The sequence below is a fragment of the Sceloporus occidentalis genome, unplaced genomic scaffold, assembly GCF_023333645.1.
Source record: "Sceloporus occidentalis isolate IW3139 unplaced genomic scaffold, rSceOcc1.0.p SCAF_6, whole genome shotgun sequence".
Taxonomy (NCBI): domain Eukaryota; kingdom Metazoa; phylum Chordata; class Lepidosauria; order Squamata; family Phrynosomatidae; genus Sceloporus; species Sceloporus occidentalis.
In genome coordinates, this window is record NW_028316986.1 from 107,232,346 (window position 1) to 107,260,338 (window position 27,993).

At 38.5% G+C, this 27,993-nt stretch overlaps 1 protein-coding gene across 2 annotated transcripts in view; it reads left to right on the forward strand.

Moving 5' to 3' along the window:
- The window catches only part of PDSS2 (decaprenyl diphosphate synthase subunit 2), a 123,672-nt gene extending 97,130 nt beyond the window's left edge, over positions 1-26,542 (forward strand). For both annotated transcript variants that reach the window (XM_089530638.1, XM_089530639.1), the window contains 4 exons: positions 10,972-11,145; positions 11,918-12,049; positions 13,651-13,686; positions 25,143-26,542. In XM_089530638.1, the coding sequence (XP_089386764.1) occupies positions 10,972-11,145; positions 11,918-12,049; positions 13,651-13,686; positions 25,143-25,301 (501 nt within the window). In that variant the 3' untranslated portion in view covers positions 25,302-26,542. The remainder of the gene's footprint in view (positions 1-10,971; positions 11,146-11,917; positions 12,050-13,650; positions 13,687-25,142) is intronic.
- Positions 26,543-27,993: the final 1,451 nt, after the last annotated feature.

Here is a 27,993-nt window from a genome sequence, read left to right on the forward strand (position 1 = left end):
TCAAGGGTATGTTCTCAAATTCATTCTCTCCCTTTTTTCTTTTTAAACTGAGTTAGTCTACACTAAAACAGAAGGCTATTTGATGTTGCAGTTACTGGGCTGTGCCATTTCAGAGAATAGGTACAGGGATCAAATGTTGAACATTTTGCCTTATGAAGTTCTTCATCCTTTCCCTGACATGTTGTATATGTGTAAAGATTTTGCAGAGGGAAATGCATTCATTCTGTTCTACTGCTTGTACAGTAATAGCTGCATTATAGACTGTCTGGTTATCTGTACTAGTTCTCAGATTATGTAAATAGAGTTCAGTTGTGTTTCCTCTCATGGGTTTGGGCCAGTTGGAACAGTGGGCATTCTCAGCAGTCCTTGAGCCACGAGTGGAAGAGTTGCGTGATTCAGGAAGTGACTAAGTAAGAGGAAGAATCCAGCGAAATGTTTGGCCTTCAGCTCTGGGCCACTAGCCAGTGAGGAACTTGCAACAATTGCAGCAACTGAACTATTGATAATCGATCCCTCAGTGTGCTTTATACTTAGAGTGTTGGTCTGTCTGGCTTAATATTGTGTCCACAGTATAGTTTCAGACAGGAACCTTTTGAAGCCTTACAAGGAGATGGTTGAAGCTTGGACTTTCTGCATGAAAAGCATGTGGTCTTGCATGAAGCTGTGACCCTTGCTATCTCATGTTTTTTCTTTGAAATTATCTTGTCACTCAAGCCCCAGATGAGAATGATAGCCCTAAATCTATAAGATCCATAAGATGGACACAAATGTGGAGCTGTGGTATTTCTGCATTTTTAACACTAACACCCAGTGTAATCGTACTGTGAGGACCTGCAAATTGGAGCTTTCAACCAAGGTTTTTTCAGAGTTCTTAGTGAATAAATATATAAATGATATATAGAGTACTCAGTTTCTAGAGTATCTCAATGCCCAATTCACCATAGAGATTAATATATCCCTTCACTAATAAGGAAACTACAGTGCTCCCCACCCCAGTTAAGTTAAGAAATTAGAGGTTCTTATGTAGGAATGATTCTTTAAACACCAACTTTTCTCAGATCAGCTAGGAAGAATACATGACTTTCTGAAAGTGTAAATAAGATGCTCCCTTCAAGTTATCTTTATAGTGCAAAGCCTTTCAGACAAAGCTAGAATTTCATAATGTGTTTCTGTGGTTGACTGGAAGGGAATGCAGGAAAGATTGCATGGTAAGAGACAGACACAATAGAAAGTAAATCTATCCCTAAATTACATTGTAATAAAGAGAAAACAATGCTTATTCATCTCCTTTAGATGTGTTCTGCTGTAGAAGGGCAGATTCCTTTCTTTATTTAAACATAGTTTGTTCTGAAATTTAAGTAAAATAAAAGTGTTAAGGTACTCCAGGGTTTGTTTTACAGGCCCATTTATTCTAACCCTTTTTCATCACAGACATCAAAGGCATGTATTAATAGGCCAATAAAATATGTCCTGTCATGTTCAACAAGCAGTAAGACATCTGCTAAGTGAGACATCAATCACATGCAAGATGCTTACAGGGTAACTGTGTTGCTGCTGAAGACTCATAATTTTACTGGCTTCTTTCCTACACAGATGGGAAAATAAGGATTGTTGAATCATCTCACTTATAGCTGAAACAGTGAGTGCTCCAAATTGCAATTTTTAAAGTCTGTGCATTGTTCTGACTTAGATCTAACTGCTGTTTGCAGTGCCAAGTAGTCTGTGTGACAGAGTGGAATGAATTGTGGTGTATCAAAATTAAAATGTACTGCAACACATCTAGAACATTTTTTTGACTTGAGAAACTTTAGTTTATAGTAGTTCATACATTTAATTCAAATAATTATTTTGTCTTCTGGGATTTTGTTTTGTTTTGTTTTTATAGCCCAGTGGGTGGTAAGAAAAGGAATAATGTATTTGCATTTGAGTTCATTGGTTACATATTTCATTGGGATAAATTAACTAGTTCAGTTGAATTAATGAAGCTCAAGAAGTTGGGATATCCAAATATTTTAGCCAACTACTGCAGATGATTTACAGATAGGTTTAGCTAGGAGTACAGATCAGAATCAGCCTGTAGGTTTTAGTCTGAGTTCTCCAAATGAGATTAGAATTGTTTCTTTTACTTAGGTTTACCAGTAGTCATGTAGTGCTGATTTGGGGTATGGAAGGTTCAGGCAGAATTTGCAGGAGATAGCTAGTGTGCTCCATTTCCAGATCCTACACCATAGTTCCAAGGTTAAGTCCAGAATGCAACCATGTGGTTCAGTCTTAAATGTACATATTTTAAATTATATCTTAGAAAGCTGTTTTGTTTCCATTACATTGTCAACATTTTGTAATCTGCCCTAGTAGCTACAAATGAGTCAAGATCGGGAGGATATTTCATTTAAAATTTGAAATAGAATCTAAAGTTTGATAATACTTGAGAAATGCTCTGAAGTGCCATTTTGAATGTGATCATAGTTTCCAAGTTGAACTTGTAGAGGTGGGGGAGGGACATCCTTACATTTCTATTTTAAATGTGTCATGGGTTGGGAAATGTGTGAATGTGTAGCCCTACAACTCCAATCAGTCCTGGCTAGCATAGCCAGTAATAGGGGAATGAAGTGTGTTGCAGTCCAAGAATACTGGAGGGAATGGATGGGCCACTGTAGGGGTTTAGCAACCCACCAGTTTTCCACCAGGTGTGATTCTCTACCTAAATACCTGCTGCCATCAAATGTGAAGATTTCCACAAATTTCAGTTACCGCCAAGAGTGAGGGTTTCCCCTCTGTTACCAATGTAAGGACCTCTTCCTGTCCTACTACTGTGGCCACCAACTGTGGGAATCTCCTAGATACTCTCAAGGTACCTATGTGAAATAGTATGCAATTTATATTCCTGCTGTTATAGGCACATTGTCCTAAACCTGGCTGATTGACTGTCTCAACCGTAATCCTCACTTTAGTCACACCATTCTTCTTTCTAACTAATTACTTCAGCTGCATCAACTGTCATTCACCACTTTATTCAAATCCCCCTGTCACCACTCATGCTCAGAATTATATATATAATTAAACCACATTTTAATGAAGGATTTGTGTCATTGCTTAACGTAGGAGTAATTATTAATACAATCCACCCACATCCAAGCATCTGCAATGGGCAGGCCTTATTACCCCAGTGGCTGCACATGCACATGGCTGCAGCCATTGAAAATTACAGGACTTGATTGGCCATAATTATAGGTGAAGATCTACAAAACACTACTTCATTCTATACAATTCCCATCAGTAAGAGTCTTGTATAAGTCTCTAGTATTCATGCATGTCCCTCATCATGTGAAGCACTCAATGGGTACTGAATGCTCAATGGGTCTTGTGGTTTTTTACATACATGGAAGGGTCCAGTATGGAACCCCCACAGATTCTAAGGGCTGACTGTGTTGATAATTTCATTAAATCTAAAGAACGTATTTCAAATTCCTATATTAAGGGGTCCTTGCAAAGGATACAACATTTTTACAACATCCAGCACTGAACTCCTAGATGGACAAACAGAGAGAGAGATATGTCACAGTTTCCCTGCTGAGGAGTATGTGCATCTCACGCCAGTTGGAAGAAATGTTTTTGCCAACAGTCTCAAGAATTTGATCATGAGGGCTTTAAACTGAGTTCCGTGGGGGAGGGAGACAATATTATGGAAGGCGAAAGCGATGGAGAAAATAGTCAAACTGACATAGAGGAAACAAGACAAATAGTGCAAGGACCCAACAGTGGGAGGCAAAATAACTTGCACAGGCAGCAAGTAAAGAAGATCCATAGTCTGCAATGTCTCTACACTAATGCACAGAGCATGGGAAATAAGCAAGATGAACTCGAACTCCTAGTACAACAAAGCAAATATGATATAATAGGCTTTACTAAAACCTGGTGGAATGAGTCTCATAACTGGAATGTAGAAATAGAGGGATATAACCTTTTAAAGAGAAATAGGCCAAATAGGAAAGGAGGGGGAATAGCACTATATGTCAGAGATATTTACACCAGTGAAAAGATCCAAGACATCAGTACTGGAAGCCAGGTGAAAAGCATCTGGATAAAAATTAAAGGGGAGGGAAGCAACAAGGATGTTATGGTGGGAGTCTACTACAGACCTCCCAGTCAGATGGAGGAATTTGATGACACCTTTCTAGAACAGATGACTACACACTCAGGAAGGAGAGACGTAGTGATGGGTGACTTCAACTATCCTGATATTTGCTGGAATTCATACTCAGCCAAATCCTCAAGGTCTAGCAAATTCCTCACTTGCCTCAAAGACAATTTCATTTTCCAAAAGGTAGAAGAGGCAGCAAGGGGATCAGCTATTTTAGATCTGATCCTAACCAACAAGAATGACTTGGTTAATGGGGTGCAAGTGGTGGGATCCTTAGGTGGAAGTGACCATGTTCTCCTGGAGTTTGTTATACAATCGAAAGGAGAAGCCAGGCATAGTCAGACACGCATTCTAGACTTTAGGAGGACAGATTTCAGTAAACTTAGAGAAGTATTGAGGGTGATCCCATGGTCAGAAATACTAAAAGAGAAGGGAGTTCAGGACGATGGGAGTTTCTCAAAAGGGAGATACTGAAGGCACAATTTCAAACAGTTGCAGTGAGGAAGAAAAATGGGAGATGTCTCAAGAAACCAGGATGGATGACTAAGGAACTTTCAGCTGAGCTAACTTTTAAGCAGAACACGTATAAAAAATGGGGAAATCACCAAAGGGGAATTCTAACGAATAGCTACCCTGTGTGTGGGTAATGTCAGAAAAGCTAAAGTGCGGAATGAACTCAGGCTTGCTAGAAAGATTAAGAACAGTAAAAAGGGCTTTTGGAGATACAGTATGTCTGCAGCAAAAGGAAGAAAAAGGAAATGGTAGGGCCACTGTGTGGAGATGATGGCAAAATGCTAACAGAGGACAAAGAAAAGGAAGAATTACTCAACACCTTCTTTGCCTCTGTGTTCTCAGAAAAGGAAAAGGGTGCTCAACCTGAGGATAATGGAGCAGAGGACAGAACAGGGGAATTTCAGCACAGAATAAGTAAAGAGATAGTAGAGGAATACCTTGTTAATCTAAATGAATATAAGTCTCCAGGACCAGATGAACTACATCCAAGGATATTAAAAGAACTGGCAAATGTAATCTCAAAGTTATTGGCAATAATCTTTGAGAACTGGAGAACAGGAGAAGTCCCAGTAGACTGGAGGAGGGCAAACGTCTCCATCTTCAAAAAGGGGGGGGGGGGGGAAGAGGATCACAGCAATTATTGTCCAGTTAGTCTGACATCAATACCAGGAAAGATTCTAGAGCAGATCATTAAACAGAGAGTCTGTGAACATCTAGAAAGCAATGCCATAATCACAAAAAGTCAACACGGGTTTCAAAGAACGAAGACTTGCCAGACAAATCTCATCTCTTTTTTTGATAAAATTACCAGCTTGTTAGATGACGGGAATGCTGTGCATATAGTATATCTTGATTTCAGTAAGGCCTTTGATAAGGTTTCCCATGACATTCTTGCAAACAAGCTTGTAAAATGTGGCTTAGACAAGGTAACTGTTACATGGATTTGTAATTGGTTGACTGGCCGAACCCAAAGGGTGCTCAATAATGGCTCCTTTCATCCTGGAGAGAAGTGACCAGTAGGGTCCCACAGGGCTCTGTCCTGGACCCAGTGCTATTCAACATCTTTATCAATAATTTGGAGGACAGAATTGGGGGCATACTTATCAAATTTGCAGGTGACACCAAATAAGGAGGAATAGCTAATACTCCAGAGGACAGGATCAAAATTCAAAACGACCTGAATAGAATAGAAAGCTGGGCCAAAGCTAACAAAATGAAATTCAACATGGAGAAATGTAAGGTACTGCACTTAGGGTGAAAAAATGAAATGCACAGATATGGGATGGGGGACACCTGGCTGAATGAGACTATGTGTGAAAGGGATCTTGGAGTCCAAGTAGACCACAAGTTGAACATGAGTCAATAATGTGATGCGGCATCTATAAAGGCCAATGCAATTTTAGGCTGCATCAATAGAAGTATAGTGTCTAGATCAAGAAAAGTAATAGTGCCCCTGTATTCTGCTTTGGTCAGGCCCCACCTGGAATATTATGTCCAGTTCTAGGCACCACAATTCAAACACACATTGAGAAAATGGAGCGTGTCCAAAGGAAGGTGACTAAAATGGTGAAGGGTCTGGAAACCATGCCCTATGAGGAACGTCTTAGGGAGCTGGGGATGTTTAGCCTGGAGAAAAGAAGGTTAAGAGGTGATATGATAGCCCTGTTTAAATATTTGAAGGTATGTCATATTGAGGAGGGAACAAGCTTGTTTTCTGCTGCTCCAGAGACTAGGACCCAGAACAATGGATGCAAGCTACAGGAAAAGAGATTCCACCTCAACATTAGGAGGAACTTCCTGACAGTAAGGGCTGTCCAACAGTGGAACACACTCCCTCGGAGTGTAGTGGAGTCTCCTTCCTTGTAGGTCTTTAAGCAGAAGCTGGATGGCCATCTGTTGGGGATGCTTTGATTGAGATTTCCTGCATGGAAGGGGGTTGGACTGGATGGCCCTTGTGGTCTCTTCCAACTCTACGACTCTATGATTCTATGAAATGAGCAACATACAGGCAGATATATTTCACGAGTTTTCTGCACTTGTATCGATAGGGAGGGTGTTTGTTGGGTAGATCAGAACCTTTCCTGATATCATTGGGTCCTCCACCTTCTTTTCTTCATTCATTCTGTGGTGAGGCAAGAGAAAACAGCTGCCATATTTTGTCTGTCTGCCCATTTAGTACCCACCCAGTGCTTCACATGATGAGGGAGGGATATGCATGAATACTACAGACTTATTCAGGATTCTTGTTGAAGTGAACTATATAGAACGAAATAGTGTTTGGTAGATCTTTTTCTGTTGTTATATTGTGCTTAAATCTAATGCCTTCTTTAGAAGGAAAACATCTGTTGATAAGCCTACAAAATGTTCATACTAAACGTAGCATTTTGCTCATCTGGCCCAAGTAGAAGTGTAAAATTAATGTATTACTTGAAAACCGGGGAGTTCCATTCAACCCATCCTTGTTGGGTTCCTTTGTAGATTTTTTGCTACCAGTAATCTTATGCTTCTTGTGTCCAAATTAATGAAGGCTAGAATTTAGTGGAATTTAAATAAAATAATATTAAATCACATTTTTGAACTGGTTGTCATGTTAATGGCTCATCAAACTTTTAGCATTTGTAACTGATATTTTCACTGAAAAGGTTTGGTCCTCAGTCACAAGTTTCTCAACAGTTCATTTTCAAAACACGTTTTAAATAGATTGGCAGTAGCCAAATGATTGGATTTGTTTGAATTTTCTTTCTTTGTCTCCCTTTTGTCATTCTGGTAACATTTGAAATGTACAAAAGAAATGTCATTATAGTAAATTTGACTGTTAAATGAGTTATAACTGAAGTTATGGTGTTCTTGCTCTCTCTGTTTATATGGTGGCAAATGTGTGGTTTCTCTCCCCTCACTCTTCTCCTTCTTGCAAGTAAATGGTATATTTGAAAGCAATGAATTTTGATACAATGTTCAGCAGGTTGGCTTTGCAGAATTGTACTACTTTTCCCATCAGTCTCATATTATCTTCTCCCTTGCAACATAGCACTCCTTGGCAATAGTCACAAGAGAGGAAGATTAGAGCTGAATGGAAGGATTTTATTTCATTCGTTACCAATTTCATGACAGATAATACTTTGCTAGAAAATTATGGTGTCATGCAGATTTAGCTCTTACTTGTTTCTGAGTAATTTAATTGAAATAACTCACAGGGGCTGGATTGTTTTAGATGGCATGGTCTTTGTCTACAGTTACTTTTTTCATTATTTTGGGGTGGGGGTTGCTTTTTAAAAAAAACTGCCTTATTTAACCTGAAGGCAGTGACAAAATTCGCCTGAGATTTTAGTAATGCAGCCATTTGTTCAAGTTACAGCCTTGGCTTCTTTAACTTCTAGGTGATCAAAAACATTGGAAGTTGGTCACTTTTTATAAAGCCAGAATGGGAAATGTAGTTTTTTCTACCAAATAACTGTATTTACACTAAATTTAGGCAACTAAAATGTGGCATATTTGGCTCATAATTTAAGCATTTTTGGTTTTAAAAAACACAGAAAAACTTTCATAGCAGTTGGCTGTCAATTCACCTATGCCAGAGTATTCCAATTAATATATATGTGTGTGATTATTTATGTATTAGGAATTGGAGACACTGTTTTACAGTGACTTCCTTCTTGGAAGGGCAAACTCAGAAAGTGGTACTGGGAGGTTCATGTTCAATTTCTTGACTGCTACCCTGTGGAATCCCCCATGACTGTGTTTTGTTTATTATGCTAATCAACATCTACATGAAACTATGGTAGCAGTAGTCTGGAGGTTCAGGTTGTGTTGCCACTAGTATACTGAAGAAACCTAACTTGATTTCTCCTTCCTACCACATTCCAAGGAGCCTGTTTCAGTATCTGGGTTCAGTAATGGACTAGAAAGGGCAGAACAAATTGAAGCTTTTTCCAGGCAAGACAAAGGACTTCTTGGGCAGCTTATAGGTAGATTAGGATGGCATTGCACTCACTCTGAAGATGCAGGGTTGACAGTTTGGATGTACTTGTGAACTCAACCTTGAAGTGGGCAAAAGCATTCCTGTGGGGAACAGAAGTACTTTTGCCCACTTAAAGGTAATGTGCCAACTGCATCCATTCCTGGAGACACCTGTTCTGGCCACAGATGTCTTTGTGATATCCCATTTGGATTACTGTTATATGGTCTATATGAGTCTGTCTTTGAAGACTGTTTGAAAACTTCAGCTGGTACCAAAAAACCCACAAAAAACAAAGCAAAACTATAGCCAGAGTGTTAACTGGGGCAGATTAAAGGAACTATACTACTCCCCTGTTACAACAGCTCCACTGGCTGCCAGTCTGATTCTGGGTGTGATTCAAAGTGCTGTTTATGATATATAAAGCATAATACAGCTTATATTCAAGCTGATTGACATATTTCAAATCCTACAGAGAGGTCCTTATCTCAGACCTACCACCTTCATAGACAGGCTGATGGGGACACAAGATGGTGCCTTTCATAGTGGCTGCCCTAGGCTCTGGTACTCCTTTCCTAGGAACATTAGAATAGCTCCTTTGCATCCTCCCCTGAACAGGCAATGACTTATTTATTCCAACAAGCTTTTGAGAACTGAAGGTTTTTTTAAAGAAAGAATTTTTAAAAGTTGATGTACTATAATTATTTTATTGTTTTTTAAAACTGCTTTTATCGTTTAAAATTGTATGTCTTAAATTGCCTTTAGTGTTTTCAATGGTTTAATTCTATTTTAATGTTTATTTTTAAAAATGTTTAAACTGTATTGTATATATTGTAATTTGTAAGCCACCTTGAGACCTAGTTTGTGGGGAGAGGTGGATAGAAATGGTGCTGGTACTAGTGATTATATTGATGGAGGAGCAGGAGTAGTTTTTGATTGCCCAGTAACAATGTTTTCTCTGAACAGTGCACATAATATTAACATAATAAACCTTAAACAATACCTAGATGCTTGGGATGTAAGTCTACCTATGTCGTTATTGGCATGCAAGAACAAGAATGTGTAACCTCCCTGCTGCATAATTTTGTGCAGTCATCTTTCTGTATTTGTATGTTGCAAAGTGCTCTGAGAAATTATTCTGCACAGAATTCTACAAAAAAAATTATTACACAACTTCTCTTGTTCTATTGATTTCTTCATGGGGAGGAATTATAACTTGATCACATGTTTGGCATGGAGAAAGTTCCAGGTTCAATCTCTGGCCTCTGCAGTTTAAGGGCTTGGAGAACTACAATTTTCCTCTGCCTGAGATCTTGGAGTAGGCAGTCCTAATTTAGATGCGTGACTCTCTTTTTTAAAAAAATTTATTTTATTTGTATCGCTTATCCATATACAAATTCCATTTTCCCCCAAATCGATCCCGAAGATCCCTCTGTTACATATTGAGACTTTGGCGTAGAAAGGACAACAGATAAAGAAAAAATTGGAAAAACAAACAAGCAAACAAACAAAGGGACAGAGTCAGGCAACCAGCATTTTTCCTTAATCATTAATCACATAAACATAGAATATATGCTGGTGTACTCAATTTAGATGAGTGACTCTGTCTAAGGCGGTTTAATGGACTAGATGTAACTGTTAGTGCCAATTAAAGTAGACAATTGAATCTTCAGGAGCTTCGTAAGGGTTGCCTTACCAAATTCCTATTAGTTCAGTGGGTCTACTCTAGTTGAGATTAACATTTGGATTTAGGCCAAAATGTGTATGTAATGGCATGTTTTGAATCTTTGGCTACTAATTCGCTGAAGAGCAACAGCAGGAAGGGACAGTTGCAGGGAGGAAATATTAAGTGAGAAAAGGGGTGCTTAAGCTGTGCTTAAACCTCCCATTTTCCTTCCTTCTGCAGCTGCTTTACTTTAATTGGAGTTCCAAACTCATATTTGAATTCAGTTGGAATTTTGTTGTTGTTCTTTAGCAAAACGTTTATTGAATTACATATATTAGTTAGTAGTTAGGTAATTAGTTATTGACTATGTAGGAATGGTAGGTCAAATATAACAACTTATTAAAAAATACAGGAATCAACTGTTTAGTTTGTGAATTAGAGGGAGAGAGTTGTAAAAGAAAAGGGAAAAAATGAAAAATGAAATTTAGTAAGTAGTAGGTGCTAGAACTGTTTGTGTTGTGCAAAAGCTAAAATTTGTTCAAACCTTTTGGAGTCATTTTGCAGTCATTTTGATCTCATAGCACTCAGTGCTTTACCAATCACATCTAAGTTGAAGGCAGCAGACTGATGACATTGTTGTATGTTGTCTTGCCTTGATTTTTATCATATTCAAAATACCCTTCCATGTGTTTGTAGGGAAAGGGTTTCACAGATGACACTGGAATATCCATTTGGAAAGAACATGTTTTCCTATCCCATAGTGCCTTGCTGGCAAAGAGCTGCCAAGCTGCCATGGAACTGGCAAAACATGATGAAGAGATCCAGAATATGGCCTTTAATTATGGGAAGCACATGTCTATGAGTCGTAAGGTATGTCTTCTCAAAAACTCACATAACGAACAACTGTCAATCGTTTATTTTTGTTTTATTTATATAGATAACACATGATTTTAAAAACTAGAACACTGAAATGCAGTTATATGGATTCAGACTAGACAATTGCATGTGAAAAGATAAATATATCTGAAGTAGTCATTCTGTATCAAACTACTAGTGGATTGCTAAACTATTCAAGATTATATACATTGATGTTGTAAATGCTTGCTTATGTTGCTTATGAGAGCAAAACCTGTCCTCAGCAGTGTGTGGTCTCTCATCCAGCAAAGGGATGGAACAGAAAGCAGTCTTTGGCCCTACATACTATTATTGATCCTTAGATGCTATGCATCCAGTGAATCAGTCACATTTATCTACAGTAGGTATAAATTCATCCTTCAACAGTTGATTCAGTGGGTCTGCTCTGGTTGTGAATACCTAATATGATTCAGGCATTTGTATACTGGTGTATAAATGCGGACTCTCTCTCTCAACAAGACACTCTTAGTCTTGCCAATATATTTCTGAATATGCATTTGAAAAGGTTTGCTAATTGCAGCAAATATTTGGCTGACTTTAAATGGATTTGAACCAGATGAAATACTCAGTAACAGCTTAATAAATTCTGAGTGGTATTTTTTGGTTGACATCTTTTTGTATGACTTTTTTGTATGATCTTTGTACAGCCACGTATTCCTCTCATTGATTAATTTGTTGTAAAGTGTGGTTTTTATTGAATACAATGTTTTGATCCATTATCTTTCAGCTAAATGTCGACATTCAGCCATTTGTTAGTGAAAGTTCTAATGATTCTGTGGCCTTCCATTTAAATTCTGCTCCTGTTATCTTACACCAGGAGTTTATTGGAAGAGAAGCCTGGATTAAGCAGGTTAAAGAGGTAAGAAATGACCATATACAGAAATAAAGTGACTACTGTGAACATCACATTAACAAACTGTAAGGTGACTTGATTCAAATAACATTAATCATAGTTCGTTGCTTCAAACAACAACAAACTGTAGTCAAATAAACTCCTCACAGTCAGCACAGAGAAAGATGGAAGCATACACGCCCTGGACTTTCCTGTCCCATTAAACTGTGATATAATATTCATCTGACTAGTCACTACTAGAAAAGAATATTAGTTATAATAATTCATTATTTTCACTCAGCATACAGCACCAAATTTATTTTTAAATTTCTCAATTTTGTGAGTTTTTATAATCTAGTTTCTGTGGTAATAAAGTGTTGGAAGAAAGAAATGGAAATTACAATATGTAACTTCTGTGTTTGAAATCTAACACAATTATGGTAACTTCTTGTCACTATTCATGACACTAGACTCTGTTGAATTTTATTAAACTATGTAATTAAATTTTATTTAAATATGCAAGTGTTCTGTTCCACTCAACAACAGTTTTATTTGTTCAACAACTAAGCTCAGTGGGACCTCAATATCCACGAGGGATCCGTTCCAGATCTCCCTCCCCATGGATACAAATATCTGCAGGACTTCAAATCCCATTGTCCTCAGTGGTGGCATGTGCATGCGGTGGCACTGCCCTTAGGGATAACAGGACTTCAGGGGAAGACCCATTGTCCCTAATGGAGATGTGGCTATATGCGCATGCTGCTACTGGGGACACTGGGTCTGTCTCTAATGGTGGCATGGCCATGTGCACATATTGCCATTGGGGACAATGCAGGCTTTCCATCCGCAGATAATTAAAATCTGTAGATGGCAAATCTGCGGATAATGAGGCCCCACTGTACTTTTTAAAGTCAGAGTAGGAAAAAAGCACAGGGGAAGAAACTGCTAGTTCATTTATGATGCAGGAAACACAACTCAGAATACAGCTGATACATGTTCTTGTCTGTTTTAATGAATGTGATGTTTTTATTTAAGGGATGGTTTAACCTTAAGCAATACTCTTTCAGAATTGGCCCTTTTGGGAGTTTCGAAAAACTTGAAAGTTTGAGTTCCTTGATAGGAATTTCTGTCTGATTCTTCAGGCTTGTATTTGCTGCTGTAGGGTCTTTTTTTTTCCTTTTGTACTAAAAAAAAGAAGAAGAGCTGGCTTCCCACTGCCTACTGGCATTCTCCAATTTATGGGGGAAGACAGGATAGCATCAGAGGAGGCATCTTCATTCTCTCTCATAGAACAGTAAATTTTAATGCCTGCATAGGGCTGAGGGACATGTTTATGCTATCCATAGATCTGTCACAATCACTTTCTTGTAGACACAGGGGAGAAGTACACTAATATAACTGTTACTTAAACCATCTTACTTGGACTCCACTTTCTGAAGAAGGCTGTCAGCAGCAGTGGGCTTGTAAAACACCTGGCAGGCCATGTGGGGTTCTGAAACCTGTTCCCATTCTTTTCTATTGTTTAGTTTGAAAGGTAAAGCCATCCTTTAAAGATTCTCATACAAGTGCAGACTATTCATATCTAGGAAGTGAAAAAACTTTTAACCTTTATTCTTGTGCTTTTAAAGGCTCAAGCTAAAGGAAACTTAATAGACTATACTAAGGTAAGTGAATATCGTATTAATTTGTTTTTGATTTTGATTTCTTTACTAATGTTAACTTTGTTCGATTTGGCCCAGTATATACACTGGTAAACAGACTGTAGCTGGCATGGTAATTTGTTAAGAAACATGGGAATTGGCCTTAGCATTTGGCTTTGAAAACTGAACATTTTAAAAGAAAGGGCTTTTAAGAGGGTGCTCTAAAAATTTAAAATAGTACAATTAAATTTTAAATTGTATGTTTTAAATTGTTTTTAGTGTTATTAATAGTTTAATTCATTTTTAACATTGATATTTGTGTTTTAATTATATTGTATATAGCACTTTATATGTATATTGTGTATTTACTTTGATTTGTATGCTGCCTTCAATCCCATTTTTCAGTAAAAAAGGGAAATAAAATAATAATAATAATAATAATAATAATAATAATAATAATAATAATGGCTCACAGAAAATGGTAGGTCAGCGAGATGACCCTGCATGAAATGCACGTGTAATTTGTGCAATTTTCTTCAATTTTATTTTGGTTTGTTTCTTTTATAGTAGATTAGATTCCTCCCCCTTGCTTTTGAAGACTTACAAAACAGAGTTTGAGGACCCTTAGACCAGTTATCATCTAATGTTTTACTTTCAAGAAAACTTTATGACAACAATATATTTATTAGTTGTGTGTGTGTACACACACACACACACAGATAGATACACACACACACCACTTTTCCTCTAGTGATGTCAGGCTTAGAGTATTACTGGTCCAAGTTCATTTTAAAAGATTATGGTTCGGTGGGGCCCAGAACCTGGATGTCAGGTTTCTCAATAGAGACTAGAACTTAGATCCTAAGCCCCAGTGCCACAATCTTAACAACTGTACCACACTGACTCTTAGCTACCAATAAATTCAGGGGTAGTTGTGTTGGCCATGTAGCAAAAGATAACAAAATATAAAATCCATAAAACAGTGATATATTTTGGGGGGAGCAACTAAAATGCACAAAATATATTATGCAAGCTTTCAAAGTTCCACTGGCTTCTTCATCAGGCAAAATATGTTCTAAAATCATACAGGGAAAGAAAAGTGACAGTGTTAGAGTCATAGGCCTACATTCTGTAACAGATGTTTTTGTTGTAGTTAAGTTCGATTGGAGTGATATTAGTGCAGACAGAGGTCACCCCCCCCGAGGTCACCCCCCCCCCCCCTTTCTTAGCTATGTGTGACTGAGTAAAATTTAAACTCCATTATCAACAGTAAAGTAATTTCTCTTTGGGATCCAGGCTGGAAATTCCTTGTCATCCATGCCTGCCAACTCCATTTCCTAAACCATAAAATGTACAAAAATACTAGTATCGGGGAAGTTTTCCAATTGCTTTGGATGTTCCAGCACAGTTAAGAAAGTGCACTGTTTCAGGAAGATTGGGAAGAGTTTACAGTGCCTTTTGATGTAAACCATTTCTATATTGAGAAGCATTTGAAACCCCAGTTCCTAGGCTGCCCACATGCAATCAATGCTCTCTGTCAGTGTCCAGTCATATGCATGATGTATCTGATGCTACTGTGTACTGCACAACTGAGGATATTGAAGCAAACCCATTATGAGCTATCAAAATATTTATGGCCTCTGTTTTTATTATTATTATTATTATTATTATTATTGGGATGAATTCACTATTGTCAGCCCTCCATATACAAATTGTGATGTCACATAAATCTACAACACAAGCAATACTCTCATGGGTTTACATTGCACATTGTAAATTGCATTGTAATTTACATTATAAATTGCAATGTGCAAGCTACTCTTCAGGAAGATTACTTTCCTAAACTATAGCATGAATTCCTTTACCTACCACATGTCTTCTATACTGCAGAAGTGTATAGGTTATTCTAAGTGAAAATGGCTGATTAAATTTGTTGTGGAAGTTTGACATTTTATTTTATTTTATTTATTGTGGGTGTGCCTTCATGTATGTGAGTTTCAGAGGCAGACCAGTACTGGCTTGTTGTGTTACTAACACTAACTCATCATTTTATCTGATGTTACCTTTAGAGTCTAGATCAGTTTTAAATTATTGTTCATACTAGGCACAAATAAAATATATTTATTGTTTAGTGCAATTGCTATATCTTGAGAATGAGACGACATTGCAGAAATAATCCTGTATGGACCATTAGAACAGTTTAAAGTTGGGGGTCTAGCTTCCTTAATATTGTCAATGACCCAAGGTTGTTCTGGTGCTTCCCCTGAGGCTACTCTAATTTATGAGAAAGCAGGAGGAAAGTGTTACAATTAGGGAGTGCAAGTTTGGTGCTGTGGGCATAATAGAGAGGTCATAATCTTTGAATTGATCCTGCAGTTCAATTTTGGTTTGATATAGATATGATGTTAATCTACCGCATCCTAGTACAAACATTTTAAAATTTGCAAGTAAATGTTTATTATTTTTATGTCCTCTCATCCTGTTCCCATGGATATTCCTGTTGTGGGTCCTCTTTGCCCAAACACATGGATATTCCTGCTGTGGGTCCTGTTTGTTCAAAAAGTACACTGTATTTCATAATATCCTTTCTGTCTCCACCCTCCCACCCCCTTTTTTTAAATGCTACTATTAGAAGCCAATTACTCACATGCAGTTAATCAGTATGTAAATACCCCATCCTGTATTGGAAGTATAGTGACCACATACAGACAGATTATTGATCCATCATCATGTTGTTTGATGACCTGTTCCAAAGAGGAAAATGTCTTGTACCCTACCTTTATGACTAGGAAAGAGAGTATTAGGATTATTGCACACATCTTTGATGGTGTATCCAACTCAGAAGCTTGTCTACTTATACAGTTCCTTATGGTCATCATAGCTATGGTTACTGGTAAGGAAATGGTAAAGGATTCTATCAAATGTAATGTATGCCACACAGACAAATGTAGCAAATAGCTGGATTTGGATTCACAGTGCTTCTTAATTTGGAAGGGTTGTACTCCAAAAGAAATTCAGAAGTTGCATCATGATGTGCAATGTGTTACAAGTCTTTACAAGTAGCAGATGAGTAGGCCCTACCATAAATACCAACATACACTTTGCTATCCAGCTGATTGTATCTGTCCTTCTCACATTCAAAATAGAATTCTGTAGTTAGTACATTCCTCATACCACATTGCTGTTAGCAAATAAACGCTTCCCCCAAACCCTAACAACATCAAAAGGGATCCTAACAACAATTTAAAAACCAGGAAAATATATAGCCATTGATCTTTTGCTATTGTGTTTAATTAATTACAAAGGAATTTTTATAGTTTAGGCACTAGAACTGAAGTAGATCTGTATTGACTTGCTTTGGAAATGCACTGCAAGTTTATTGTTCCTCACAAGGTCTGGTGCCCTAATTTGCTGTTTCTAAATGCTTTTAACCTCTTACATGATGTTATAGTTGAGTAAATTACTGTCAAGCTAAAAATGATTTTTTTTTACAGAATTCAGAATAAGAAAGCATTTATTATTGGACACTGATTTTTTTTCACATTAACATTGTGTGTTGCCAAATTTTGTGTGTGTGTGTGTGTGTGTGTGTCTGTATGTGTGTGTGTCTTCAAGTCACCTGTCATCATGACCTCATGAATTTAATAGGGTTTTCTTAGGCAAGAAGTACTCAGAGGTGGTTTTGCCTGTCCCTTCCTCTGAACTATAATAGCCTACAGCACTTGGTATTCATTTGTGGCTTCCCATCCATGTACTAACCAGGACTGACTCTGCTTAGCTTCCAAGATGAGACAGGAGCTGGTATTTTAGGGTATTTAGGCTATTGTCAAATTATCCTTTTTAATGTATGAAAAGTCATAGTGTTTTTCGGGCTATGTGGCCATGTTCCATAAAAGTTTCTTCCTGATATTTCACCAGCATCTGTGGCAGGTATCTTCAGAGAATGTTTGCCTGGAAAGGACTTGGGTATATATAATGTGTGACCTGGAAAGGCAGGAGTGAATTTGCATGTATATTGTTTTTGTTGCTAATAGCAGGCCTCAGGGTGGAGGGTCTGCAAAAGAGGATTGATTTCTGCTTGATAGTGCTCATTGTCTGCTGGGAGATTTCTCATTTGCATTTGTTGAATCTTTGTCTTGATATCTTTCAGGACTGGTAGCCAAACCTTGTTTAATTTAAGGGTTTCCTCTTTTCTGTTGAAATTGTCCAGGTGTTTGTGGATTTCAGTGGCTTCCCTGTGCATCCTGACATGGTAGTTGTTGGCATGGTCCAAACAGTATTTTTTGCCCAGGATGGTTTGTGGCATGTTCAGCTACTGCTGATTTTTCTGGCTGACCCAGTCTGCAGTGTCTCTCGTGTTCTTTGATTCTTGTTTGCACACTGTGTTTGGTGGTCCCTATGTAGACTTGTCCGCAGCTGCATGGTATGTGGTAAACTCCTGCGGCTGTGAGAGGGTCTCTCTGGTCCTTGGCTGAGCACAGCGTTTGCTGGATTTTCTTCGTTGGTTTGTAAACCATTTGAAGGTTGTGCTTCCTCACCACTTTGCCAATTCTGTCTGTGACTCCTTTGATGTATGGTAAAAATACCTTCTCTTTGGGTGGCTGCTTGTCTTCACTTCTCTGGATTTTCCTGGGCCTGGCAGCCCTTCTGCTGTCTGAGCTGGAATAACCATTGGCCTGTAGAGCCCGGTCCAGATGCTTCAATTCATCTTCCAAGAAGTGGGGTTCGCAGATGCGTTTTGCTCAGTCTACCAGTGTTGGGCAAGCATGGTTATGAATCCTTTGGAAGTATACTGGTATGGAAGCCACAAAATGTGCATAGGGGCATCAGTAGAATTTGTAGAATCAATAGTATCAGTAGTAGAATCAGTAGAAACTGTGAACTAAGGCCACTTAATTGAACACAATGCTGAAATCAGTAGGCCTGTCTTACAAATAAATATGTTTGAGTGAGTTGCCAGATATTTTCTTTACCTCATTTCTTTACCTCTATTGGCTTTCTGGAATAACTGGAACAATGTTTTTCAAAAATAAATCTTAGATGTGTTGCTATGAGAGAATTTTATAGGAAGAGATTTATCTAAATTGTTTCTGTCAGCCTAGCATTCATTTTAACACTCTTATTCAGAATTCCTCCCTTGGCATTTACCTTTCTAGTTTCACATCACATGACCTAAGGGAAGGATATGGGTTTGATCCAGAGTTTGACCCACCTCCCAAAGAATACAAAGCATCTGTTCTAGACTTGTGCTTTGGAGGACTGGAAGATCATGTGGAAATTGGTATTGGTGTTGCAAGGCAAATGGAAATTAGTAAAAGTCCTGTTCCTCCACTGTCTACCAAAAGGATCCCTCCATTGCATTAAAAGCCAGACAAGGCCAGAAGGAATAGCATTCATAGATGGTAAAGTCCAGATTTAAGCTAGCATGTACATTCTTGTATGCCAAGTTATAGTCTTTGTATTATCATTAAAAGGTTTGTTGCTAAATATTTAACAGTCAACAGTATCATTCTAGTTCTTTGCTTTGCCAGGAAGAACTGCATTATACTATAGTCAGAGAGCCATTTAAAGTGAAGCACTTAAAATAAATAGTTGTCCAGCTGCCATTTTAAAGGGTGGAAGAGGCTAGCATGTTGAACTGCAAACCCCGATCAAATTTATAGCAACTAATGCTGACATCTTCAGTAACAGGAAAAAGTAAATGTATTAGCTATGAAGTGCATTGGCCCTATTTCAAGGCAACATTTTGATAGTTTAAATATCAGCACTTAGTGAGGTAGAACGTCCCCACAAGAGAAAACAAATTTAGAAAAGCCAACACATAACATGGCAAACACTTAATGCATTAGTTAGTTCCTTGACCACAAATCAATGTTTTGTTTGCTTTTTTGCTTTTACTTTTTTTAGCAAGTTATGAGGTTAGCTATAGGTTAGCTTCTAAGAGCACAGCATCTGATTTTATGAAAGGAAATCTGAGAACCAGAACAGACCAAGGTTTTTGGATTTTAGGATGCAGGGGTTTATTGGTTTCAGATAGAATGGGGACCCTAATAACAACAGGGAAACTGTTTGTCATGAGTAGGCTGTTAGGTTTTCTGTGGAAGTAAAGCTTATCTGTGATCTCATTTGCTGTAGAAATGGGCTTGATGTGGCTGGGTGAAAAAGCAAGATTGTGGGTAATTGGAAGGCAGTGAGTGTGCTTGGAGGGATTATAACTTTATAGGTTTACTCTCCTGAGTTTGGTAAACTGCTAAAGTGGAAGCTTCAAATGGCATAGTACAACCAAATGAAAGTAATGGCCATGGAAAAAGGAAGGGATTTAAGGAAGGAGAGATAGCTTTCAACTGTTCCCCCTTTTCTGTGTTCTGGGAAATATGACTGGAGGTTGTTGAAAGTGCCTTCTGTAGTGGAGACTAATGAGAATCTTAACAGGCCTTCTTCAGCAGAGGCTCTGAAGGTCTAGAATTATTTTTTGTAGTAGACAATAATGCTGGGAAATGTGGAGGGTAGTGGAAAGAAAGAAAGACCACATGCCAAATGGCGAGACTCAGAGAGATCACGAGCATAAGTCTCCAAAAGTTTCACAGAGCTATGGAAGACAAGGGAGTGTTGGAGATGTCTCATCCACAGGGTCACCATGAGTCAAGGTTGACTCAAGGGCAGTTAACCACAACATCAGCAATAAAAAGTAGAACAAGAAGCCAAACCAGGTTTTTCTCCTAACTAAAAAAAACAACAACCTAGCAAAACTTGGGTAAGCAATAAACTACTAGCTCACAGGCAGTGCCCTATAACAAATCATCACTGGGTAACTTTGGGAGGTCTGGGGTTGGAGGCAATTTTCAGCCCCTAGTTTCTTCTGCAGGCTTTGTTTTCACAGAGAATAAAGTTGTGAGGGAGAAATATCCAGCATGTTCAGTTGGGGGTAGAGTTGCCATAAGTCAGGACCTCCAAACCGGGACAAATGTAGGACAAAATTTTCAAATGTAGGACAAAAAAATTTGGGGGGTGTCCTACATTTGAAAAGGAGCCTTGCTGAGGGAAGGCTTTCCTTCCCCGCCTGGGCCCCGTTCTCGCCGGCAGAGCCCAAGCGGGGAAGGAATCCTCCCCTCAGCCCGGGGGCGGGGGGAATCCCAGGGGCGGGGGCAAACTGGGGTGGGACCGTGCGGACCCGCCCCAAACCAGGAAAGTCCCGCCCCCAGGTGGGATATCGCAAGCCTAGTTGGGGGAAAACATCTTGAATCATCAAGTTTTGTCATTTAAGAAGGAAATTACTGTATACTACTCAGAGTAATTGTCTGTGGGCTGATGCTGGTCAATTTGGTGTGGCTCTATATTGAGTTTCCAAAAAAGAAAAAAAAAACTGTTGCAGCCAGTGGCAACTTCCTGGCACCTTGTTGGAAAAGACCTTGTCAGTCCCCCACTGTCATAAAGCTTAATAAGTATTGTTGTAGAATGATTATACCTGAAAAGTGAACCAATGAATAGTTGATACATTTGTACAAAAAAGGTTTGGAAAAGGTTTTGTTCCTACTAGAGCAGACCCATTCAGTCAATAGAATTTACATAAGTATTGATTTACTAACCAGGAATTGGAATTCTGAGACATAACTGTGTTAGTCTGGAAAATCAATATGCAAAAAGATCTTGTAGCACCTTTGAAACTATCAGAAAGAAAGAAGTTGGCAGCTTTCAAACTGAAAATCTTGTGGGTATGGAGATGAGGTGAAGAGTTCAGTTTGAACTGTGAGTGTGGGGAGTTCTCCTTGGCCTTTCTCCTTTGCTTCCAGTGGCCATAGTTAAAACTGAACTTGTCACCTCATCTCCATACCCACAAAGTTTTGAATTAGAATTGACATTCTCACACAACCAGTTTATCTAGGTCTGTCTCTGGATTCTCCACTCCAAACATGCATCTGAGGAAGTAGACTCAAGTCTACAAAAGCTCATGCTACCAGCTTTTTTCTTTCAGTTAATCTCAAAGGTGCTGCAAGATCCCTTTGCATACTATTCAGGAATTGATTCAGTCGATCTACTTCAACTGGAACTAGAAACTGGATTTTGGCAATCAATTTTTTCATATGCTAGAATTTGGGGAAACTATTTTGCAACAACTAGAGAGCCCATAGAGTATTGCTTGACCGTACATTTTTGTAGAAAGACTGCTTTATGTGGGGATTAGGGCCTGATAAGCAAATCTAAGCTGGCCATACATAAAAATTAAATGAAACCTGATAAATAAGTCTGAGCTGGTCATACATCAAAATTAAGTCATGGTTTACTCTCTGTGGTAATTTCTCTGTTGTTACTCATGTGCTGAGGCTTAGCGTATGTACAAATCATCTTGTTTTGCCAGACATAGCTGTTGGAAAGCTATCATTGTTGCTACTTTTTCTGCTACTTTAGCCAAGTCAATTTTAAAGTTTGGCTTATTTTGTTTGTACCATTGTATGGCAGCAGTCTTAGGTTATTTAAAAGTGAAGTAGGATATAAATAAATAGATACAAGTGTGATATATCTCAGTACAAGGACATTTTGATAGAGCAGTTACAGAAGATTGGGACATTGAGTTACAGATTTGTAGCTAGCTGTTTCCTCTGAATGTGATTATTTGTAAGAGTTTAATCTGTGATGACTATTCACAACCTTCTTAAAAGTGCTATTTCCAACCTACTGCTTATTGCCTCCATGGGAGAGAGATATTTTCATATGTTCAACAAAACAATAGCTTTGAGCCCTTGCTAAATGCAGAAATGCAAAAGAAAAAAATCAGTGGTATCAAGTGGCTGTTTCTTACCTGTTTCCATCCGTCTTGTGTTAGTGTGCCTGGGTTTAGACACTCTGAAAGAAATGCTTAATTAATGTTGCAATATGCTTGCGTATCATAAAAACATATTTCCCCCCAAAGTGTAGTGCTAAGTAATGTGGGAAATTAAATTTTTTATGAATTGGGACATGAGCGCTTAAGTACTATGACATGCTAGGAATTGAGTTCATCTTCAAATATACATAATTAATTCATTTAAGTTACATGTTTAGATAAGAACAAGCATTTATTATATATAAATGCAACTACTGATTTAAAACAGATGGCTCTTTCGAACGGGTGTGGCTTCTCAAGTAATTTTCAGATAATTGAGACATATTGTACTACTAAAGTATATTACTTGAATTCTGCAGGAAGAAATATTTACAGACTTTTAATCTTCTACTTCTATAGCTACATATTTATATCTTTTTCATCAATCCCTCCCCCTGGAAGTAGCCACAGTGGCCCAATAATCCTAATAAAAATACTAAAATCCACTTTAGTGCAATACTTTTATTAGGTTAAACTGGAAGGTCGAAAAATATTGTGAAAACTTTCAAGGTCTTCAGAACTCAGCAGGCTACATCCTTCTACATTCCATCCTAACAAGACTAATCAGGTTGTTTGGCAGACCTTATCTCCCTCTACAAACTGGCCCGCGCTATAAAATCATCAGGAGAAGACCTTCTCTCAGTCCCACCACCATTACAGGCATGGCTGATGAGGACATGAGTGAAGTCCTTCTAGGTGGCTCACCCTAGGCTCTGGAACTCCCTTCCCAAGAGGACCAGAATGACCCCCCTTTTGTTGTCCTTCTGCCAGAAAGCTGAGACCTTTTTGTTAAGACAGGCGTTCAAAACAGAAGGCTTTTAAAGAATATCCTGGGGGTGGTGTTTTGTTCTAATATGTATGATTTTAAGTGCTTTTATCTTTTTAATTGTATTCTATTTTTAAACAAATGATCTATTTTAATATTGCAATAGTTTTACTCCATTTTAATTGTCACTTTTGTAAATTTTTAATTGTACTGTGTTTTTAGACTGTAACCCACTTTGGGCCCCAATTCTGGGAGAAAAGCAGGATACAAATTACAGTCAGCCTTCCACATTTGCAGGGGTTAGGGGCTCAAGACCCCTGCGAATGTGGAAAAACCATAATCCCCCCTCAAGCCAGTTAAAGAGACAGGTGGGCGGGGGAAGAAGAGCTGGAGCGCACGTGTGCTTCACCATGGAAATGAGTTTAAACTTGGAGCAAATTAAGTAAAGGGAAAGATCCTAGTTATGATTAGCCAGGAATCCTTTACTTCTCTCTCCTAGTTATGTCTTCAGGGCAACTAATGCGTAATCAAATTTGGAAGCATTACCTATATGCAAGAGCTTCAGAAGACATCTAACGAACAGAGACCTGAGGCATTCTCCTTTTCTGCTTGGTCTGTGCATTGAATATCTAGTACACAATAGCATATGTTGGCTGATGCTCTGATATCCACAGGTGCAGAGAAGCACACTTAGGTATTGGAGTGGCTAGACTAATGGGTTCATATTGGGGAGAGATGAGAGAGATTCAGGTTCAAATCCTTCCTTCCTTACAGTCCACTTATTTCAACCAGATAGCTAAACATGCTGGGGTGTCCTTACGGTACCAATGGTTGATTTGCTGTGTCCACTTGAATCAATTAGAAATCTAATCCTATATAGATAAAAATGTCTTAAGTAGGAGTAGATAACATGCTGCTGTCTAGATGCTGTAAACAACATGTCATATCACCCTTGACTATTGACCACTTTGGCTGGGAATAATGGGAGTTATCATCCAAAACATCTGGAGAGAGCACATGTTTGTCTATCCCTCCAGTGTATTATAAATTCAGAATTTATTCTGTTAATATGTTCTTTTATTGTCCCTATTTTTGTTATAATTTCTCCACTTTTTAGAATTGTGCAGCTGTTGACAGCAGACAACAACTTCAGTGAGCATAGTCCTCTAAAAATGCTGCTGCAGAGTGCATGTTAATCTAAATTGGACTAGTCCAGAGGGCCTTGTTATTCCCCTTGGAGTAAACAAAGACTGCACAGTAACAGAGTTTAGTGGCTCACTCTTGTAGGCTGAAATCTACAGCCTTTTTGCCTTCTGGTTAATCATATTAAGGTCAGAGAGCAGAGAAAATGGTACTCCAGAGTAAAATGTTTCTGGATTGCAGCCATCATGTCAAATTTATTTTGAAAATCTATTCCAGTGTACAAGCAGAGCCATTTACATTGCTGTAGTGCCTACAACACGAAAAGTAAATGTGCCTATTAATCTAGTTGCTTATGGTGATATTCAGTACAAAATATGTGTTTGTAAATTCATTAAGTACAAGATTATTTGCTGGGCTTATCCCTATTAGGAAAGCATTACTCAACTTGGTTATTTGAAAGCCTGCTACTGCAGTTATACACGATTTGAAATGGCTTAGTATCCTGGATTATCAGTAGCTGGTAGACTTCATTAAATGTATTGAGGCTGGGCATTGATCAGAGAGTCGAAACGTGAATTTTCTTTGAGTCCATCAGACTGCTTTTTGCATCCCAGTTCATGGAAACGCTGAATCCATAATGTTTTTGTAGGCTTTGGCATATATAGATATTCCTGTCAAAACTGACAATATTGTGCATGTGTTTTCTCACAGTTGCGAGAGGCAATCAAGGCTGGCAAAGGTGTGACTTCGGCTATTGACCTATGCCGTTCCCATGGAAACAGAGCACTGGAGGCTCTGGAGTGCTTCCCTCCCTCAGAGGCCCGGTCGGCTTTAGAAAACATTGTTTATGCCGTGACAAAATTTTCATGATGTAAAAGAGACCGTTATTCATTTGCAGAAACGAATGGAACAGATAATAGCTCTGAGAGCCCGCATCCGCCATGGCTAAGAATCTACATGTGGCTTCTTCTTCTTCTTCTTCTTGATTCTTTTTTTGTAAATGTTTCTGTTCCACTCACCACATTCCCGAATGAACATATATCCTTCGGAACTGCTACAAACAAAATTAGGGAAAAAAAGGTCAAACAGTTTTCACTTGTCATGCCAGAAGCACACTTGAGGCTGCACCGGTAGAAATAATTAATGAGACTCGCTTCTGTGACCTCAGCAAATGGACAGGAAATAAGTCCTTATTGATTGGACATAGCCAGGGATGGCGCCAGTGTGGTGGCCTGTGGTTTTCCTGCACTAGAGAAGACAGAGGGGGGCGCGAAGCTGCAGGTGTCGGGAGGAATGCTTTCTAAATCTGCCAGAGAGACTGCTGTTTAAAACCAGAATTAATGTACCAGTTTATCAACATATGAAGGGCAACTCAATGAAAGGAGGGGATCTTTTTTTTGAATCTGATCATATCCAGCTATGTCTCCTCAGGTTGTTCCTCTATGTATTTAAATATAAAATTGCCCTGTGTCTAATGTGCAGAATGTTTGAAAGAGCTGCTGCGCACACCAGGTGTGGTAAGAGCTTTACGATATTAATACGACTCTGTATACAAGAACAGTTTTGAATGCCTTGTTAGTCAAGGCCTCAGTTTGGTTCAAAGAATGAGATTTTAAACTCCCAAGAGATTGAAATAGTTGCCTTTTATATATCATGTCACCTCTTTCAACAGAAGCGGGCACTAAATTTAACTACATTTATTAAACATTGTTTTTTCTTCACACAAAATAAATACTTCTTCATAAGAGTCTGCATGAATTCTCTGCCATACTGAATTAAGGATAGTTCTCCCCTCCATTCAGCCCCCATTAGTGCAAGATTTCATTCCTGAATAGATGTATATTACATGAGAAGTTTTTTAACCTTACTGCGTCAAATGTTAAAGTCCAATTACAGGGAGAATACAAGGTATATCAGAAGCCTGCAATCTGACACTGTCTCTATTTTGTTCATAGGAGATGATTTTTGTGGTTTGCATGCTTGCAATCTGAGAACGTCGTTGACAAGAAGGCTGAGTTTACATAAATGATCCAGATTGAGACTCAGCTACCTTTCTTCCTTCTGTGGTGTAATTACAGCCCAATCTGGAGACAGCTAGCACAGCAAACAGATTTCATTACATTGCTCTCTCAAACACTAAGTGGAGTTATTTCAGTTAACTTCTTCTACTTCTCTCTCTCTCTCTCTCTCTCTCTCAGTCTCATACACACACACAGACACACACTGAGAAGTGTCACACACCTTCCATATAATGGGCCACAATGTTACCTTCAACTTTTTTTTAACAAAATCACACATTTAATTAAAATCATAACATAAGGAGGAACGAAAGCATCTTGATACCCTTGACTAGAGCTACATTTTTAATACATTTCTTGTTTCAAAAAGAATATTACACTGGATGAAAGTGGAGATCAGAATAGTTCAAAATAGAGATCAGACTAGTTGAATAGACTGAAGAAAAATCCCTCTGGAAAGGGGGACATCAAGGATTATGTAAGTAGCACTTGTCAGTTTCAAAGTGCCTTTTTGGTGTTATTAATGGTCTTTAAAAAGTACATATGACACAATAATTTGCAACTTACAAAATAACAATCGAAATTTCCCCCTACATTCTGCTTCCCTTTACCAAATACTAGCCCTTATAATAAAGGTGACACCTGTAAAAGAGAGAGAGAGAGAGGAGAGAGAGAGAATGATAGAGTTATTCCCATGCCAGGTAGTATTGTTTCAAGTAGGCAAGAAACCAATCAATCCCCAAAGGAGTCCAAGAAGTTATCCCAGGCAGCTGGAATGTTCTCTACATTTTCTCTCTCTCTCTCTCTCTCTCTCTCTCTCTCTCTCTCTCTCTCTCTTTCTCTTTTAACATAGAGTGGGCTCTTTTTAACTATTTAATCTTAGCACCTTATCACATTAGGTTCTTCTGCTAAAACAGCATTGTTCTCAAAAGCACTATGCAGTCTGGACCACTCTCTTCCCTAGTGTACCTTCATTATCTCCAGCATTGCAGCCTTCATTTGCCCTAAAGCTTCATCACATGCAGCATTGCGCACTGCCCACCCAATACCACCTCTTTTCCTAGTTTGGCGCACAGATTTCACACACATACAAAGAAATCTTATGTTTTAAAAGGCCTTTTTTTCTTTGTGGGAGGAGAGAACTTCCTGATTTGGGATCCCTTGATTAATCATTGTGATTCCATAATCACAAAAACTCAACATGGGTTTCAGAGAAACAAGTCATGCCAGACAAATCTAATCTCTTTCTTTGATAAAATTACCAGCTTGGTAGATGAAGGGAATGCTGTGGATATAGTATATCTTGATTTCAGTAAGGCCTTTGACAAGGTTTCCCATGACATTCTTGCAAACAAACTTGTAAAATGTGGACTAGACAAGGTAACTGTTACATGGATTTGTAACTGGCTGACCGGCCGAACCCAAAGGGTGCTCAACAATGGCTCCTTTTCATCCTGGAGAGAAGTGACCAGTGGGGTCCCACAGGGCTCTGTCCTGGGCCCAGTGCTATTCAACATCTTTATCAATGACCTGGATGACAGAAT